Raw genomic sequence first — 15858 nt, 5'->3', positions numbered from 1 at the left:
GTCTAGCACCAGGGGAGATAACTTTAAAATGGGACCATGGTTATTCATGGGAGAAGTTAGGAAGCACTGCCTCATGCAAAGAGTGGTAGAAGTGTAGAGCTCACTCCCACAAAAAGCAGTGGTTGCCAGCTCGGTTAAACATTTTAAATCTGAGGTTGATAAGTTTTTGCTGGCCGTGTGTATTAAGTGATGAGGAACCAAGGCAGATGGATGGAGCTACAACATGGATAAGCTATTATGATCTCATTGAATGGCAGAGGGGCTGAATAACCTCCTGTTATTATGTTAATACCCAACTGGGGCATCACCTTTTATTCAAAGTGTTTTATCTCTGCAAGGAGAATCTCTGGCCACTACCATCGAGGGTGAGGAAGCAGATGTAGAACTAGCAGTTAATGCGGCAAAGAAGGCTTTTGAGTCCTGGAGCAAGCTGCCATGTCATGTGAGAGCGAGGCATCTCTACAGGTACGGTATGATGCTCTGTGCCTTGTTTCAGTAAATAACTAAATCACAGTGTGAGATTTTGGTTTGAATTCAGTCCAGATTGATGGGGTTGCCAATTCTCCTTTGCTCACAGCAGAGGTGCTGGTTTAAATTGAGCTCGGGCAATCTCGTAATGACCACAGTACACAATTGATACAACATTCTGCTGCAATTGAGGCTCAGATGTCAACAGATCAACAGCAGTGACTTTGTTCAGTCCAGTTGATATCAGAGTGTTTATTCAGTTATAAAAACAAAAAATGCTGCAAATACTCAGCATGCCCTTCGGCACCTGTGGACAATGAAGCAGAGTTAACGTTTCACGCCTGTGATGACCAGAAATGTTAACTCCTGCCTCTCTCTCCACGGATGCTGCCGGACCTGCTGAGCATTTCCAGCATTTTCTGTTTTTATTTCGGATTTCCAGCATTTGCAGTAATCTGCTTTCGTACTAGTGTTTATCCAATTCCTTCTGGAAGAAAATCAGCATTCTGGGATTTGGTTCTGCTTTCTGGGCAAAAGATTTTTCTCACTTTCAGCTTCTCATGGGCACTGTCTTAGTCACTTCCTCAGCTTCGGTACTGTCTCCGCACTATTTTCATGAATGGGCTTTTGGAAGTGACTTATTTTTATTGGTCAGGTAGGAAGAAACATTTCAGTGCTCAGCCATTTTATGAAGTCCCAGTCGTACAACTGGCTTTCAATCCTGGGTAGATAGTGAGCCTTAATAAATCTAATCTATTAACTAGAGACACCAACTAACAGGCCTGACTAACAGGTGGAGAGGTTGTTGGATACATATTGTAGTCTTGCTATAATGAACTGTTGGGGAACATCCAGTTGGGTTGCTGGAGCTGATTATTCATTGTGCTAAGTTACTGACTGCACTTGTGATCCCGTGGCTGGATTGCACCATCACAGGTGCAACCAACAGTTATAGTAAACTTGTACAACATCACAAGTACATTTGGCAGATACGGCACACACCATGTATGGTTGATCAGAATTCCAGCCATAACCCCAATGATCCCTAGCAATGCTAAAGCAGGACATTGACTTTTTTTTATTCGTTCATGGGATGTGGGCGATGCTAGCTAGGCCAGCATTTATTGCCCATCCCTAACTGCCCTTGAGAAGGTGGTGGTGAGCCACCTTCATGAACTGCTGCTGTCCATGTCATGTAGGCACACCCACTGTGCTGTTAGGGAGGGAGTTCCAGGATTTTTGACCCAGTGAGTGTGAAGGAATGACGATATATTTCCAAGTCAGGATGGTGTCTGTCTTGGTGGTGTTCTCATGCATCTGCCCTTGTCCTTAGATGTTAGAGGTTGCAGATTTGGAAGGTGCTGTTGCAGGAGCTTTGGTAAGTTGCTGCAGTGCATCTTGTAGATGGTACACACTGCTATTACTGTGTGTTGCTGGTGGAGGAGCACATGTTTAAGGTGGTGGATGGGGTGCAAATCAAGCAGGCTGTTTTGCCCTGGATGGTGTCGAACTTTTTGAGTGTTGTTGGGGCTGCATTCGTCCAGATGATTGGAGAGTATTCCATCACACTCCTGACTTGTGCCTTGTAGAGGGTGGACTGGCTTTGGGAGTCAGGAGGTCTGTTACTCTTCACAGAGTAAGAAAATTGGTTTCAGGACTGAGGAATTGCAGTTACATGGATAGACTGGAGAAGTTGGAGTTCTTTTTAAAGCAGATTGGATAAATGTGTTTAAAATCATGAAGAGTTCTGACTGAGTAAGTAACTTTTTCCAGGATTTGCAGGGTTGATAATCGAAGATGATAGGGAAAAGAACTATAGGTAACAAGAAGAAAAAGCTTTTTTGTGCATTGAGTAGTTATCCTTTGACATGCACTACCTTATATGGTGGTGGAAGTAGATTTAATAGTCGCTTTCAATAGGGAATTGGGTGTACGTTTGAATGAGAAAAAATATTGCAGTAATATGGCGAAAGAGCAGGGAAGTGGGACTAACTGGATTGGTCTTTAGGAGAACTGAGGTAGATTGAATGGGCTGAATGGCCTCCTGTCCTGCACCATTCTTTGACACAACGACAAAAATAATGCCTAGAATGCTGTTGGCATATTCTTTAGTAGGAGGACATTACTTGTTACATCCATTCATTTGCAATCTTGATGTGCAGAATGAGGCTGCAATGTCTGCAATAGTGCTGAAATAATTGGCTTCTACCATTTGAGATTCTTGCTGATTAACGCATGTGTCATAACAGGTACGGAAGTATTTCAATTTTCCCTCCGGGGCGTACAATGTTTTAACTTAATGAATGAGATTGGTTAGAACCATTACTGCATGCTTCTATTAAACAAAATTAGTAAAACTCCAACCTCTGTCAGCACTGTGAATATTAGACTTGCAGACTTTATTGCATGGAGATGTTCAGAATAAATATTTTGGAATGGTGGAGATGTGCCTTTTGTGATGCGCCAGAGTGATCACTGTGTGATGTTTTGTTTGCGCAGTGTTGCCAGAAATGTTCAGAAGCATCAGAGGCTACTGAGTGTGCTGGAGAGCATGGACAATGGGAAGCCAATCCGTGAGTCACGAGACTGTGACATCCCGCTGGTAGTGCGACACTTTTATCACCATGCTGGCTGGGCACAGCTCATGGATGTCGAAATGAAGGACTGGAAGCCAGTAGGTCAGTATGAGCTCAGCTACAGATACACAAACCATTTTGAAAAGAGACCTCCAAAAAGCAAATACTGTGAATGCCGGAAATCAGAAATAAAAAACAGAAAATGCTGGAAATGCTCAGCAGGTCCGGCAGCATCTGTTGAGGGAGAAACAGAGTTAAATTTGCAGATTTGTGACCTTTCATCAGACTTATTCCACAGGCTTTATTTTGAAAAGAGATCTGTTGCTTCATCAAACCTTTCAGTGGGTAATGCCCTTGCATCTGAGTCAGAAAGTTGTGGGTTCAAGTCCTACTCCAGAGACATGAACACATAACCCAGACTGATACTCCAGTATTGAGGGAGAGCTGCCACTGTCAGAAGTAACATCTTTTGGATGAGACGTTAAATTGGAACCTCGCCTGCCCTCTCAGCTATGACACTATTTCGAAGAAGATCAGTGGAGGTATTCTTGGTGTCCTGGTTAATATTTATCTCTCTACCAACATCACTATAGCAATTTACCTCACAATCACAGAATCTTTACAGTGCAGAAGGAGGCCATTCAGCCCATCGGGTCTGCACTGGCTTTCTGAAAGAGCATTCTACCTAGTCCCACTCCTCTGTCTTATCTCCGTAACCTTGCACGTTCTTTCTTTTCAGATAGCAATTCAATTCCCTTTCGAATACCTCGATCAAACCTGCCTCTGCCACCATTTCAGGAAGTTTGTTGCAGACTCCAATCACCCTCTGGATGAAAAGATTTTTCCTCACATCACTTTTACTCCTTTTGCCAATTATTTTGAATCTCTGCCCTCTAGTTCTTGATGTTGTCTTGAGTGGGAATAGTTTCTCACTATTTACCCAATCCTGTCCATACCCCTCAGGATCTTGAATGCCTCTATCAAGTCATTTCTCCAAGGAAAAGAGTCCCAACCTCTCCAATCTATCCTCTTAGCTACAGTTCTTCATCCCAGGAATCATTCTTGTCAATCTCCTCTGTACTCTCTCCAATGCCTTTACATCCTTCAAGTATGGTGCTCAGAACTGGACACAGTACTCCAGATGAGGCCTAACTAGTATCTTACACAAATTCAACATGACTTCCTTACTCTTGTACTCAATGATCCTATAATAAAGCCTAATATACTATATGCTTTATTAACTGCTTTCTCAACATGCCCTGCCATCCTTAATGACATATGTACAAATAAACTGCGATCCCCTGTTTCTGCACCTTCTTTAGAGTTTCTCCCTTTATTTTATGCTGTCGCTGCACATTCTTCCTGCCAAAATGAATCACCTCACACATCTCTGCATTGAACTTCATCTGCCACCTGTCTGCCCAATTCACCAACATGTCTATGTCCTTTTGAAGTTCATGACTATCCCCATCACAGTTGTCAATGTTTCCAATCTTAGTATTGTCTGCAAATTTTGAAATCGTGCCCTGATCACCACAGTTTTAAGTCATTAATATATATCAGGAAGAGTAAAGGTCCCAACACTGACCCCTGGGGAGCTCCACTACAAACCTTCCTCCATTCTGAAAAACAACCATTTATCACCACTCTCTGTTTCCTGTCAGTCAGCCAATTTCTTATTTCTTACCTAGTCATTACAACAGTTTGTGGGATCTTGCTGTGCGCAAATTGGCTGCCATGTTTCCTACATTACAACAGTGACTACACTTCAAAACATTCTTCATTGGCTGTAATGTGCTTTGGGACATTACAAGGTCATGAAAGGCATTGTAAAAATGCAAGCTCCTTCTTACTTAAATGCATCATTCATTCCAATTAGACCTCTGTGTTAAGGCTGCCTCAACAAGTTTGCCTTATTATTCCGTTGCACCACTAGGTGGAGACAGCAGACTGAAAGTGTTTAAATGAAAAACAGATTGGAAATTTGCATTTGATGTCAAGCCTCAATAATGAGCTTCAGTTGGACTGTTGGGAAAGATCGGCAGAAACTCCCTTCCAAAATCCTTTTCAGTTCCCCTTCATCAAAGCACAAAATGGGGTTAAACCTGCTATGGTTACCTGGCATGGAAAATTACATTGTGAAAAGCACTGAACTTTGGAGCAGTTGCAAGTGGGAAGGATATGGTATAGTTGTCAATGCAGTTGTGAGAGCAGAGCAGAAGCAGCATTGACATTTGTGACATAATTGTTTCAGGAGAGGCTGAAACAAGAGTTCCCGAGGCTCATCTTGACTTGTGAGCTGTTACCGGCTGTAATATTATTGGTTTAATTTTGCCAAAAGTTCCCCTCCTCCCCCGTGCTGAAGGCACTGACTTCTGTTCAGGTACAGTGCAAGTGCCAGCAGCCCAGCACGGTACCTAATTCAAGTGACCACACATCATGCTTGGAGTTGTTGTCAAATGGTTTGCTTATGAGGTAAAAGGAACACCAGAGCCGAGCTGGGTCATGTCTCTTCCACCCGCCCCACCCCACCAACAAATCTAAATTTTCACTTTCCACATAGGCACCAGTAGCAAACACTTGCAGGGAAGGTACAGCATGGAATTATTGAGTAAAGTTCCCTCTATACTGCCCCATCAAACACTCCCAGGACAGATAGAGCACGGGGTTAGATACAGAATAAAACTCCCTCTACACTGTCCCCATCAAACACTTCCAGGACAGGTAGAGCACGGGGTTAGATACAGAATAAAACTCCCTCTACACTGTCCCCATCAAACACTCCCAGGGAAGGTACAGCACAGATTAGTTAGCTGCCTCTACACTGCCCCATCTTGCATTCACAATCTGGGTAAAACATAATTTAGATGCACCATTAATCATCTTTTGCACTGCTCCATCAAGGGTTCCTAGGTCAGCCACAGCATGGGTTAGATACAAAATAAAACGTTGCCTACTTTGACATATCAAACGCACTTGGATCATGTAAAGCTTGGCTAGTTTTGTACACTAAGCCTAAAAGTGCATGCCCACTGTACCTGCATGATCTAATCCACTTTCCATGCCAAATTCCCTTGGGCACCACTGAATGATACTGAAAAACTGTGTGTCACATTCAGCTGAATAAGTGCATTTTGTGCCATGCACTAGAAGTTAGGACAGCTCCAAACTCATTGCACATTTAACAACTTAAGTAGCATCCACTGTGTAAAAATATCTTGAGTTTACAGGTGGCAGAGATGTCAGACCCCTGTTTTTTGCTGGATTCTGATCCACTGTGTCAACTACTTCCATCTTTACCATTTTAAATGACTTGCCTTTATGGTAAGTTGCATAAACCTTGTCCAATGATGAGACCTGCATGCAAAAATGTCATGATTCAGCACAGGGAAAGTTGCACATTTTTTGAAGATGCTTCCTTATTGCACTTTGACATTAAATACGGTAACATACATTTCCCTTTTCCTCTCTATTCAGGTGTCGTTGCGGCAATAGTTCCCTGGAACTTCCCTTTGATGTTGCTGACTTGGAAGATTTGTCCAGCTCTAGCTATGGGTAAGACATTAGCATTTTTCTGATTCCCTCACTGGTGTGGGCACCACTGGCAAGGCTAGCATTTGCTCTCCATCAATAATTGCGCTTAACTGAAGCTTGGAATTCTGCAGCGATAACTCACCTCCTGACTCCCTAAAGCTTGTCCACCATCTACAAGGTACAAGTCAGGAGTGTGATGGGATACTCTCCACTTACCTGAATGAATGCAGCTCCCACAACTTTTGAGAAGCTGGACACCATCCAGGTTAAGCAGCCTGCCTGATTGATACCGCATCCTTAAAACATTCACAGCCCCCACTAACGATGAACAGTAGCAGCAGTGTGTATCATCTACAAAATGCACTGCAGCAACTCACTGAGGCTCCTTTGACAGCACCTTCCAAACCCATGAACTCTACTACCTAGAAAGATGGGTGCAGCAGATTCATGGGAACACTGCCACCATCAAGTTCCTCTCCAAGTCTCTCACCATCCTGACTTGGAACTATATCACCGTTCCTTCACTGTCACTGGGTCAAAATCCTGGAACTCCCTAATAGCACTGTGGGTATACCCACACCACATAGACTGCAGTGATTCAAGAAGGCAGCTCACCACCACCTCCTTAAGGGCAATTAGGAATGGGCAATAAATGCTGGCCTCGCCAGTGATGCCCACACCTCATGAATGATTAAAAAAAAACTGAGTGGCTTGCCAGGCCATATCAGAGGGCAGTTAAGAGTCAACCACATTGCTGTGGGTCTGGAGTCGTACTTAGGCCAGACCAGGCAAAGACGGCAGATTTCCTTCCCTAATGGGCATTAGTGAACCAGTTGGGTGTTTACAACAATCTGGAAGTTTAGCTTTTTAAGTGCAGATTTTTCTTTATTACCTGAATTAATAAATAGTCTGCCTGACATGGTGGGATTTGAACTCATATCACTGGATCATTAGTCCAGTCTTCTGGGTTACTAGTCCATTGACATAACCGCTATGCTTTTTCATATAAAGGAATATGAAATGAAATCTTCACTGAGCAACGCTGACTAACTTGAATGTAAAATGTTGGAGTAGGATTGGCTTCAAGACTTTTTTTTCAGGGTTAACTAGACCACGTTTCTTCATGCTCTTCTCAACTCTGCCCTCTGACATGAAGGATCTGTCTGCTAGTCTCTCTCTGCACTGCCTCCAAAGCTTAAATACCTCTTGAATATTTTGATGGCCAAAACTGTTCTCCTCCTCCTCACTGTTTAAAAATAAGGGGTCGCCCATTTAAAACTTAGATGAGGCAATTTTTTTTTTCTCTCTGAGGGTTGTGAGTCTTTGGAACTCTCTTCTTGAAGCAGAACCTTTGGATATTTTTAAGGCAGAGGTGAGTAGTTTCTTGGTAAGCCTAAGGAGGCCTTTTCTGTGTAAGAATAAATCTGTAGAATGGAATTTGAGAGGTGCTCATGAATTGTCAGCTTTACTTTGCAAAGAATATTTAGCACCTATTCAAGCTAAAATTGGATGTGAAAATTTAAGAAATAGGAGCAGGATTAGGCCACTTGGCTTATTGAACCTGCTCTGCCTTTCAATAAGATCATGGCTGATCTTATGCCATATCTCCGCTTTCCTGCCCTAGCCCCATATCTCTTGATTGCCTATGTGTTCAAAAATCTGCCAATCATATCCTCAAATATACTGAACGATTGAGTATCTGCCGCTCTCTGGGGTAGAGAATTCCAAAGATTCATGACCTCCTGAGTCAAGAAATTTTCCTCATCTCAGTCCTAAATGCCCTTGCATCTTAAAGACTATATACAGTGTTGGCCAGAAGGTGTGTTCATAACATGGCCAAACAGGTTGATTATCAGCCTGTAAATCCTTCCAATGGCAGGCGGTAAGAGCGGGAGAGTTTCCTGGTCAGCCATACTGCAGAAGGCAACTGCAAACCACTGAATACTTTGATAAGCATAATCACGGAAGTCCATGGTCGCCAACACCCTCGTAGGGCATGGTACGTATGAACGTATGAACATATGAACAAGGAACAAGCCTTTCGGCCCCTCGAACCTGCTAATAATATCAAGGCTGATCTGATAGTAACCACAAACCTGCATCCCGCCTACCCCCTTGCTTACCAAGGAACTATTCATCTCTGCCTTAAAAATACTCAAAGGCTCTGCTTCCATCGCCTTTTCAGGAAGAGAGTTCCAAAGACTCTCGGCCCTCTGAGAGAAAAAATTTCGCCTCAACTCTGTTTTAAACGGGCGACCCCTTATTTTTAAAAAATAACAGTGAGGAGGCGGAGGAGAACAGTGTTGGCCATCAACATAATCAGGAGGTATTTAAGCTTTGGAGGCAGTGCAGAGAGAGGCTAGCAGACTGATCCCTCATGCCAGAGGGCATAGTTCAGGAAAGCATCAAGAAACCCGGTCTATTTAACCCTGAAAGATTTCCATTTCTAATGGTGCCTCTCACGAGTTTAGGCCATCCCAAAATGATTTACAGCCAGTGCAACACTTTTGGAGGGTAGTCGCTGTTGTAATGTAGGAAACATGGCAGCCAGTTTGTGCACAGCAAGCTCCCATAAACATTAATGCGATCATCTGTTTTCCTGATGTCGATCCAGGCAGAAATACTGGTCAGGACACCGAAGAGAGTTCCCCGGCTCTTCTTGAAAATAGTGAAAATAGGGGATCTTTTGCACCCATCTGATGGGCAGAGAGACGTGTTGATAAATCTGGACAGAGATGATAAATATGCAGCACAAGAGCAAGCTGCACCAAGATGGCAGATAAGTGAGCAAACCACTCAGCAACTCCACAAGCAGGAACCTAATATTACTGTGCATTTTATTCAGGAAAAGCCAGTAATTTAATTCAGACCAGAGCCATCCACAGGCATGAGGAGTACAATTTGCAATTGTGCCACCAGTTAATGCTGTAAATTCCAGACTGCTGAGATTGTTTAAAGTTTCTTGGCCAAATCTTGCCCAATAGTTTTGTTGATCAGAGGAAGATTATTATCTGAAATCTTTTTGTTCCTTGAGGTCTATAAACTGATCAGCAGCTTATCTTTATTTTTTTGCAACAGTTTATGGTTTTAGAAGAGCAATGAGTGAAGGTGTTTACTCTGGTTAATGTGTTTTTAATTGTGCAAAAATCTCATAGTGTCAAGGATGGTGAAATGACCACCAGACTCACTCAGTGTCAGGATGAATGTGTTCACAGAGGAGATAAAAACCCCTCTTGCCTTTGATTGACTGCAATTCCCTAATTTATACAAGACAGTGAATGAAATTTGCTGATGCTAAAGTTGAAGGAGACAAAAGCTAGCTGCTGGCTGCCAGCTATGTAATGTGCACAAGATAGCAAACTACCTTATATCTCAGAATAAATCTTGCATAGGTTTCCTTTTAATTTGAGACCACTGACAGCATTTCTGTAATTGCCATCGCTTTGTGAGGCTCTTAGGCCACCCTCACTGTTTTGAGAATTTCTATTACTGTTATAAACAATAACTTGCATTTATTTATATAAGAACAAGATCACGAGCAGGAGTAGACCATACGGCCACTTGAGCCTGCTCCACCATTCAACGGATCATGGCTGATCTTTTGCCTCAGCTCCACTTTCCTGCCCTATCCCCATATTCCTCAATTGCCTTAATGTCCCAAAATCTGTCGATTTCTGTCTTGGATATACTCAACGAGTGAGCATCCTCAGCATTCTAGGGTAGTGAATTCCAAAGACTCATAACCCTCAGAGTGAAGAAATTTCTCCTCTCCTCAGTCCTAAATGCCAGTCCCTTACCCTGAGACTATGATTCCTAGTTCCAGACTCTCCAGCTATGGGGAACAGCCTCTCAGTATATACTGTAGAGTCTTTAACACGGTAAAGCACTTCCAAGTTGCTTGACAGGTGCTTTAATCATGCAGAAATACCAAGCTGCATTAGGAGACACTAACATGAATGACCAAAGCTTGGCCTGAGGAAGATTTTATGTAGCTTTCAATGGAGGAGAGCGGGGCCTGGGCAGATTTAGGGAGGCTGCATTCTGAAGTCACAGCCTCTAATGGTGGGACATTAGAAATCGGAGACATAGAAGAGGACAAAATTGAGGAACACAGTGATCTTGGGGGCTGGTAGGGTTGGGGCAGGCAACAGAGAGGACAGAATCTTCCATTCATGGCGGGTGCCTCGTTCGCTGCCTGAAAAAGGGACGAGACTCCCTTGTTTACTCTGAGGAAGAAGGCCTGCCATATCTTCTGCCCATCAGGCAGTTAAGTGGACAGCGGAAGGTTTTCCTCCAGACTGAGTACCCTGGGAGATGACTTCCCACCTGCCAAGAGCTGCTGGCCAATCAGAGGCTGGCAGCCCTTGCACTAGGCAGCATCAAGGAGGCAGCCATGGCTGCTACTGGAATGACACCCCCCGGAGTCCCAGGATCGCATAGCGACCCAGGAAAAGAGTAAGTGCTGTTGAGGGTGGGGGGCAGCAAGGGTAAGGGGATGGCTGCCATATTCATGTCCTCGCTCATGTACAGATTAGTGTAGATTGAGGAAACAGTGTTGCAGGCCGCATGTTGGCAGGCCCACCTGGAGTTGGGAAGATTGCATGGAGGCAGAAGAGGCCTTAAGTGGTCGTTTATTGGCCACTTAGCGGAGGCGAGGGGTGGGAAAGGTCGATTTATGGGCCTTCCTGACCAGAACTTACTTCTAGTGGAGGCAGGAAGGCGTCGGGTAGCGGTCCCGCTATCAATCCACCAAATTCCCAGGCCCAGTGTCTTAAAGGCATCGCCTTCCTCACCACCTCCAGGGGGCAGATGATTCTGGCTGGAGAGGCGCCTACGGAGGGACTTTCAACACTGAGCGGTGTAGGTTGGAGAGCAGATGGTTGATGGGTGATTGAACTTTGTGCAAATTAGGACGTGAACCGTGGGGTTTTGGATGAGCTGAAGCTGGCACAGGGGGAAAGATGGGAGGCCAGCCAAGGGGTGGAATAGTCATGTCTGGAGGTTACTGTCAAAACTCCAGTGGCTTGACTGTTGGCAATTTGGAGGTTGAGCTGTTTTGTAACAATAGCGACATTGTCAATAAGCTGGGAAAACTAAATAAATCACTTCTAGAAAGTGCAAGTTATTTGCAAGTATTTAAAATACACTACAAATATGAACTTAAAATGGAAAAAGTTGACCCAAAAATCTGATGAAAATGTAACAACAGGAAGTAAGGTTTTGTGTGCAGATAGAAGATTATTGATATGTGTGAAATAACTTGGAACTATGGAAATAATTTTAAATGTTTTTAAAGAAATCTGCTTGCTTTGTCTTTCTGCCTTCTCTCCCTCATGTTATCAGATCTTAATTTAATTTGTATTTGACCTCTCCCTAACCTTAACAGTTCCATCCACTTTTAATTGAGCAAAACAAACTTAAACTTGCTTTTTCCTGCCTGTAGTCTCCTTGTTCCTACTGTCCATTAATTTTCAAAATGGTTGGATTGGTAAAGGGCTCCCTGGAGATTAGGGATGGGCAACAAGCGCTGACCTCACCGGTGGTGCCCACATCCCATGAAAGAATAAATAAGGCACACTGTGTACAGCCAATAAACCATGGCTCAGTGACTTCCGAGTCAGAAGGTTGTGGGTTCGAACCCTATCATTGAGACTTAAGCATGTAATCTAGGGGCTGACACTTCAGTGCAGAATTGATGGAGTACTGCACCGAAGGGGGTTGTAGTCTTTCAGATGAGATGCTAAACCAGGACCCTGCCATGAATCCCTCGATGGGTATAAAGGATCCCATGGCACCAAAGTATTTGAAGAAAGACATGATTGTTCTCTTGGTGTCAGCATTTATCTCTCAAACAATATCCCTGAACACAAGTGGCCTGGTCATTTACCTCATTGCTGTTTCTTGACCTTGCTCTGGGTGAATTGGCAAATACGCTTTCTGGCATTAAAACAGCGACCACAATGTAAAAGTAATTAATTGGCTGTAAAACGCTTTGGGAGGTCCTATGGTTATGACAGGCGCTATATTAATGCAATAATAATTTTAACCAAAAGCTAAAGACAAGACACGGGGCAGGATTTTCCAATCCCGTCCGCTGGGGGACTGAAAATTCCTGCCCGAAGTCAATGGACCTTTGGCTGGTCCATCAAATTTTCCATCCCACCTGCGACGATTCCCACTGTGGACAAGACTGGAAAATCCCAGCCACGGTTGCATCATTAATGTCACACATTCCAGAGCAGGTGAATAAATAAGTCCCCTGGTGTGGTAAAGATTAAGGTTGAGATAACTTTTAACCGTGTAGTGGCCCATGAATGTTAATCTGAAGGTGTGTTGGCGCAGTTCATAAAGAAAGGTAGCAGTGCTTCTTTGAATGCCCATCTCTAGTCTGAACCATTCCCTGCTCTCTCAACCTCCAGGTAACACAGTGGTGCTGAAACCAGCATCGTACACTCGACTTACCGCCCTGCTGTTTGCCGAGATCTGTGCAGAGGCTGGCCTCCCACCCGGTGTGTTCAATGTGGTGACAGGAAATGGAGCATTTGGCAGCAAACTGGCGACACATCAGAATGTGGACAAGGTTGCCTTCACCGGCTCTACCACGGTACTGCATCAGATCAATTTTTAGAGACATTCCTCTTAAACCTGTTTAGTTTCCACCATCACCGCACCCCCCCTTCACCCCTCGCTAAAACCATTTAAGCTTCTGTGGTCTCTAAGTCAACCCCACACCCGTTTCTGCACATCCTCTTTTACCCTGGAGGGCAGACAGCACCAACTTACTATCAATGTAACTTTGTACTTACCTGGTGACATTTATCTCCTGACAGTGCACTGTGTATCTGCCACCTGACCAACAGTTGTTGCTATTAATGGCAAATGGACTCAATCTACTGACAGCTCTGGGAGAAAGAGGCCAATCCTCTAAATGAAAGTCCATAACCCAGTTACTTGAGCAACGGAGACTTCTGGTGTATTCAGTAACTTTCCAGTCAATTTGCTGGCCCAGCTGCCTTGGGAATAAAGGCACTGTGGTTGTGTTGCCGAGGTCATACAGATGAGAAGGTTTGATCTCTGTTTTCACCAGGGTCTCCATGGATGGTGATAGAAATGGCTTTAGCACTCCTTTTTACTGGGGGCATGTGGGGGAGAGTGTTCCCCTCTGATCTTTGGCAAAAATATCCTATCTCAAAAATGATAAGAATCTTCAGAGGTCTGAGAAGAAAAATTTTTAAAGTGTTTTTTTTCTTAAAAATGTATCTCTACAACTATACCCCTAAATGACAGGAATGAGCCAAGCCCTGTGACCTGCCTGCAAAATTCGAAGAAATGCAAGCCTATTATGCTTGGCAGAAAGACAATTCCCAGTGTGATGTTTATATAAGTGAATTGGCTGGATTTTGCCATCGTCATTTATTGCACTTATACTTTTGCATTGAAAGTTCCTGTCAGCTAACTATTTAAAAAAGCTTAATGCTCCTGTTAATGTTTACTGAAGTTCAATCTGCATCAAATCTAGACTGTATCTGAGCTGGAAGCGCTTGATAAAAGTTATAGAGGGAGTTGTATTCTTGTTCAACTCATACTGTACCTTACTGGGATTAATTGATGTCAGATATTCAAAGGTGTTTTTGCTCTCTATCTAACCCTTGCTAGCTGGGAATACTTGATGAATCAAGTTGCTGGAGCAGTTGCTGACAGCCACTGTCCGAAAGAGGAAGTGCTAACACTCCTTTCCTTTGGTATAAAACACCTCAAAAGAAAGATAATATGCAATCCAATTGGCTTTTGGTTATTGGTGTTTCTTTTGGCTTGAAGCTTACAATTACTGTAAACTGAGAGGGGCCTTGTGTATACTGTCCTCACATTGTGTTTCCAGTGACAGCTGCTTCAACTGCATAGAATCTGACATGGGTGATTAGAAGGGCTGTACTGCTACTATGGTATAATTTTGTAACGTCTTACTGTTCAGGTTCAACGAGTAAGTGATTTCACACCAGCCATTTGACCCTATTTCTGTTAGCTCAATGTGTCTCAGTGTTGGAGGGCACAGGGCCTACAGTTAACCAGTGTATGATATTCACTTTGAGTCCCACAGTTTCCCTCCAGTCCCTTCTGGTAACTGGTTACAAAATTCCATTAACTGGTAGTTGTATGTCCTCTTCGTTGCGACATGATCCCCAGGCCAGAAAATTAAAATTGTGTATTGAGAGCTGTGCAGTTCATTTCAGGTGACAGGGTAAAGCTTTGCAATTATTCTCTGATGACCAGTGTTTAAGGATACCATCCAGTGCGTTGCTAAGCTCGAACAGAACAGCCATAAGCGTTTGGCCTGTAATCTGAGAAGAATCTTCTGATTTTGTGCGTTACAATTGACCTCGGTGCCCCTGCACCAGGGAGGGGAAAATTCAACCAGGGTCCCTGCTCCTCACTGCTATTGGTAGGCAGGTACTGAGTTAGGAACCTAGAAAAATAGAAGCAGGCGTAGGCCATTTGCCCCTCCCAGCCTGCTCCGCCATTCAGTATGATCATGGCTGATCCTCTATCTCAACACCATACTCCTGCTCTCTCCCCCTGCCCCTTGATGCCTTCAGAGTCCAGAAATCTATCTATTTCCTTCTTAAATATATTCGGTGACTTGGCCTCCGCAACCCTGAATTCCACAGGTTCACCACCCTCTAAAAGGTTTCTCCTCATCTCAGTCCTAAATGGCCTACCCCGTATCCTGAGATTGTGAGCCGACAGCCAGACGAAACATCATCCCTGCATCGAGCCTGTCCAGTCCTGTCAGAATTTTATATGTTTCAATGAGATCTCCTCTCATTCTTCTAAACTCCAGTGAATACAGGCCTAGTCGGCCCAATCTCTCCACATACAACAATCCTGCCATCCCAGCAATCAGCCTGGTGAACTTGTTACAGGGTCAGCCTGTCTCCCATAGTTGAACACCCTGCTGATCTCAATGTCTAGTCTCTCACGTGGCAAGCAAGCGCTTGGGCAATGTGCTAGAAGATTAGCAGCACTCATGGGTCTGCAGCCCAACCAAAAATCATCAATGTCTTCAGAAAAGTGACATAATTGTAAATGTAGAAATTACTTTTGATAATGAGCAGTCAGATGCTGTAGACATGTTGCAGACGAGAAGCTGCTTAGTGTGAGAGGAGCTCTCTGGAGACATGGACTAACGGGAAATGGATATTGAAAGGCAGAGAATTTGCTGATGTTTGCAGGACCAACTAGTTGCTTTAGCGCTTTTCCGCAGGGGAGTTTTTCCAGCTCT

The 15858-nt window shown here is 43.9% G+C and overlaps 1 protein-coding gene across 2 annotated transcripts in view; it reads left to right on the top strand.

Moving 5' to 3' along the window:
* The window catches only part of aldh16a1 (aldehyde dehydrogenase 16 family, member A1), a 60544-nt gene that overhangs the window by 10982 nt on the left and 33704 nt on the right, over positions 1–15858 (top strand). The window contains exons 3-6 of one of the 2 annotated variants that reach the window (XM_041177750.1): positions 339–465; positions 2968–3146; positions 6522–6599; positions 12998–13182. In XM_041177750.1, coding sequence (XP_041033684.1) covers positions 339–465; positions 2968–3146; positions 6522–6599; positions 12998–13182 — 569 coding nt within the window. The remainder of the gene's footprint in view (positions 1–338; positions 466–2967; positions 3147–6521; positions 6600–12997; positions 13183–15858) is intronic. The other variant, XM_041177751.1, reaches the window with a different exon arrangement.

The sequence above is a fragment of the Carcharodon carcharias genome, chromosome 31 (assembly GCF_017639515.1).
Source record: "Carcharodon carcharias isolate sCarCar2 chromosome 31, sCarCar2.pri, whole genome shotgun sequence".
NCBI classification, from domain to species: Eukaryota; Metazoa; Chordata; class Chondrichthyes; order Lamniformes; family Lamnidae; genus Carcharodon; species Carcharodon carcharias.
The sequence above is the reverse complement of the archived record's forward strand: the minus strand, read 5'-3'. Positions and strand labels throughout refer to the sequence as shown.